This window comes from Hordeum vulgare, chromosome 3H, assembly GCF_904849725.1.
Source record: "Hordeum vulgare subsp. vulgare chromosome 3H, MorexV3_pseudomolecules_assembly, whole genome shotgun sequence".
NCBI classification, from domain to species: Eukaryota; Viridiplantae; Streptophyta; class Magnoliopsida; order Poales; family Poaceae; genus Hordeum; species Hordeum vulgare.
Genome location: NC_058520.1, coordinates 561,294,083 through 561,298,185, shown reverse-complemented (window position 1 = coordinate 561,298,185; position 4,103 = coordinate 561,294,083). Strand labels below are relative to the sequence as shown.

General features: G+C 49.6%; 1 protein-coding gene across 1 annotated transcript; it reads right to left on the bottom strand.

Moving 5' to 3' along the window:
* Window positions 1-1,297: 1,297 nt before the first annotated feature.
* LOC123445075 (fructokinase-1) lies at window positions 1,298-3,877 on the bottom strand. The gene is made up of 4 exons (XM_045122004.1): window positions 3,373-3,877; window positions 2,034-2,366; window positions 1,759-1,875; window positions 1,298-1,631 (listed from the first exon to the last, which is right to left on the bottom strand). The coding sequence occupies exons 1-4, from the start codon at window positions 3,763-3,765 to the stop codon at window positions 1,503-1,505; spliced, it is 972 nt and encodes a 323-aa protein (XP_044977939.1). The 5' UTR covers window positions 3,766-3,877; the 3' UTR covers window positions 1,298-1,502.
* Between the last annotated feature and the right edge of the window lie 226 nt (window positions 3,878-4,103).

Genomic DNA, 4,103 nt, shown 5'->3' with positions numbered 1-4,103 from the left:
TTCACGTTTCACCGTTGGAGCTGCTTTCCTCACAAAATTCCAGAGCCAAATCAAACAAACCGCGCCAAAATCCCTCTGCCGTTCTCGGACACCGACTGATGCATCGCCTTCTGTCCCGCCCGCCCGGCTGCCACACCGTCTTCGACACGACGGCACAAGGGACGATCGCCAATCGCCAATCTGACCCACGGACGAGGGACGATGCCTGCTTCAGTCCGGCTGTCGCGCGTACCACGAAGAAGAAGAAGCATATGCGGCACCGATGCTGAGAGACGAGACGAGGACGAGTCGCTGCCCGAAAGCCACTTGCACGGCTCCGCCTCTTGACGCCGACGACGCGTGATGGCATTTTCTTTTTCCCTCTCTCTTATCATACTTGTCCTCGTCGTGATCAGCGTCTGGCAGCCACAATTTTGCTTCGTGACGACGACGGCGGCGGCGACGAAACATGTGTGTTTTTCCTTCTCTATATGACAATGCTAGATGTCGACGGTGCTGCTCTCAACCCTTATGATGCTTTGCGAATGAACGGGCTGGAGAATGTTAAGTTTGCTTGCATCTTTATTCTTCTTTATATCATGATCTAACATGTCAACTTCCTTGTATATTACTTGTTCCCTGGAAAATCAATATACCCGAAAGAGGTATGGTACAAAACAACATGAAAATCTTCTAATCAGTCAAAAAAGATATACTACAAGCAGCGAATAATCATCATCATCGAAAAGTTGAAAGAAACGCATGCCTGAAATGCTAAGCTAAAGCAGATTATAGGTGCTTTGGGAGCGTGCAGTCATATGGTTCTCTGCAACTTCCTCGCTACCTTTATTGCACTTCAAAGCTCACATAAACAAATTTGTAAAGTGAAAAGGGGTTCTGCCTTTCTGGATCTGCGTCAACTCAACAAGGAAGCAATCGTACGAAACAGCCCAGTAAATTCAGCACATATTCCACAGCAAACATTCAACTTCAAGCAACAGCAGAGTACGATTGCAGATAACACATGCTCAGCATCCAAAATAAGCTCAGAAATGGAACATAGATGCACAGCCATTCAGCAGAATATATGGATCAAGACTTCAAGATCATATCATCTACCACAGCCGAATATTTCTAGTGCTTGTCAGGAGAATCACAACAATTTTGGCACTTGGCACCTTCACATAACAGCAATGTACATCGCTTCCTTGTCAAAAATTGAGAACATAAACCACCTCAGGGGCTACACCGCAAATTCGGGAATCACACTAAGGTCACACAACATGGAAAAAAGAAAATACCAAAAAATGGCCGGTAATACAGGAATGACACGGTGATATTGAAGGATCTGCTTATTCAGATAAGAATTGCAATCACAAACAAAAAACCCTTAGTAAAGGGAAATAGGGCAAAACAAAAAGGCAAGCAGGGGTATCCTGGGAGGAATACACCTTGCTCCTGATCCAGAACAGCGTACAATACAATTTGCAGAATACGAAGCTACTGGAAATCATAAGCCGCATCTACGCCTTCTCCATCAGCCGCAACACCTCCTCTTCCTTGGGCAATGAAGGGATTGCCCCTTTCTTCGTGGCGGTGATTGCTCCACATGCGTTGGCAAATTTGATCACCGCCTCAAGCTTTTTCTTGTCCTGCGGCAACCACAAGATATGGAATTAGTGAGCCAACTACTTCTACGCTGGAAGGGCGTGGGTTATACAGATTTAAATTGAAATTAGTACAGTGGTGCTAAAAAAGTGTTTGCAGGCACAAGCTTACTTGCAATGCCGATGGATCTTGGACAATTTTTCGGAGCAGGGAACCAATAAATGCATCACCAGCACCTGTCGTATCAACTTGCTGTACCTTGTAGGATGGAACAGCTCCACGGAAATCCTACAATCAAATGCAACAAAGATCAAGTGTCAATTACAGACTAAGCCTTCATTCAAGTCACAATGGTAATTGTGCAAAAGTAATATACTTAGGAAAACAATGGTACAGTGAAGCTTAGATTAGATATAGCAACAAAATAAGGATTTCATCAGACATACCTTGGTATAGTACTTGCATCCTTGATCTCCAAGAGTGATAAGCATGAGCTTAAAGGTAGGGCGCCACAGCTTCATGGCAACATCGTCCTCCACCGAGTTGATGCCAGTCAAAAACTCGAGCTCGACCTCGCTGACCTTGACAATGTCTGCCTGGTCCCAGATGCTCAAGATCTTGGTGCGAGCCTCCTCAAGGGATGGCCACAATGCCTCCCTCAGGTTCGGGTCATATGAGAGAAGCGCGCCGGCCTCTTTGGCAACCTTCATGGCACGCAGATGTGCTGTCCGGCAAGGCTCGGCAATCAAGCTTATTGATCCATAGTGGAAGACTGCAGCCTGGGTGCATCACAAGTTGTGAGACATTTTCCCTCAAATAAATAAAACATTGCAGTACAGAAAATTTCACAACAAAACAACAAATTAACAGTTCAGAATAGAATCTGCAAAACAAATTGACAGATTAGAGTTGGAACGCTCTCTTATAAGTTCTGCACGCAGAGCACAAATTTAACAATAAAACAGTTGAAACATCCACCTGGTATGTGGTAGTTCTGGAGTACATAGAAAGTAACCCAAGCTCACTTGACATGCACAATCCTGAAATTACCCCAGTCTGACAGTACAAAACACCTAATACTAATATGCAAATATTTTCCATAAGTTTCACTAACCAGGACAAGAACTGATGTTAAGTTTTACTAACCAGGACAAGAACTGATCTATCTGTCACCAGCGGACAGTCCAAATTATCATGCATCACACGGATTAAAGTATCACACTTGGCCGGCCGGCTCAGGCCGATGGATCCAAGAATGACGAAAATGATTTGTTTCATAACGGCCCCTCCTAAGATTAGCTATTTCGTCTCCCCCCTATTGGATGCACGTCATTCAGTCCGGGTGTATGAGAGAAGCCACATGATCAGATCAGATCCAGCAAAAGAACAAGTAGCAACCAGAAGGCGCAACAAGATCCGACCAAGACGAGCACCAAAGGCTCCGTATTTGCCAAGGAATATCTGGATTCCATGGAAGATTCAGCACGCGAGCTCACCCGAATTACACGAAACGAAAAGGACACCTTTATTAGGTGTAGGAACAGGACAAGGGAAAATCCCAGCCGCCGCCACCTAATGCGGACCGAATCGGCACAAGAAACCTAGCGCTGGCGTCCAGATCCAAGAAACCGGGCGGAGATTCGTTCTACTATGGTCGACGGGATCGAGCTGGCTCCCCCAGATCACGCGCGGTTGGAGGACGGGCAAGAAACGGCATGTGACGAGATCGCACGGAGGAGAATCTAAGAAGTAGTGCGCTGGTGATTCGGGTTCGGGGGGGGGTACCCTCTTGATGACGTCGACGTTGAGCTCGTCGGCGGTGAGGAGCATGTCGGCGCTGGGGTTGCGGTAGAACATGAACTCGCGCTCCCCGTCGGCGCGCAGCGTGACGAAGGCGAGCGCGGTGCGCGCGCCCGAGTCGAAGACGACGCCGCCGGCGTCGACGCCGTTGTCGCGGAGGATGGCGGCGAGCATGCGGCCGAACTCGTCGTCGCCGAGCTTGCCGACGAAGGCGGCCCCGCCGCCGAGGCGCGCGACGGCGATGGCGACGTTGGCGGGGGCGCCCCCCGGCGCCTTGACGAAGGCCGGGGCCTCCGCCAGCGACACCCCCGCCACCGTCGGCACGAAGTCTATCAGCATCTCCCCGAAGCTGACCACCAGCTCGCGCCGTGCCGCCATTTCCTCCCACCCCAAGAACAGAGCGCGCGCACGGACAGAGAGAGAGAGGGGGTCAAAGAATGGAAGGGGGCGATGGTGCGGGGGATTTTGCCTGTGGTGGGGTGGCGAGGGAGGCGGGCGGGTTATATAGAGGGGGAGCAGGGGACGGGGCCGGAGATGGGAGGGGATCACGGGGGAAATGCGACGCCTTGTTGCGGCGGCGAGGGTCGTTGATCGATCACGGTGGGTGTAATCTTGGCCCGTTAACAAGCTTTTTGCCTAGTCAAAACACGGATAGGATCAGATTTATCCTCCAAACTGAATCTGATGGCCGGTGCCAAAATGGATTTCTCTCCAAG

Bases quoted from the DNA above. Each gene is read 5' to 3' on its own strand.
- LOC123445075 (XM_045122004.1), bottom strand. From the start codon at position 3,765: ATGGCGGCACGGCGCGAGCTGGTGGTCAGCTTCGGGGAGATGCTGATA. The intron at 1,876-2,033 runs GTATGTCTGATG...ATTTGATTGTAG, and splicing joins GATGCAAGTACTATACCAAG to GATTTCCGTGGAGCTGTTCC. The intron at 1,632-1,758 runs GTAAGCTTGTGC...TGGTTGCCGCAG, and splicing joins AAGATCCATCGGCATTGCAA to GACAAGAAAAAGCTTGAGGC.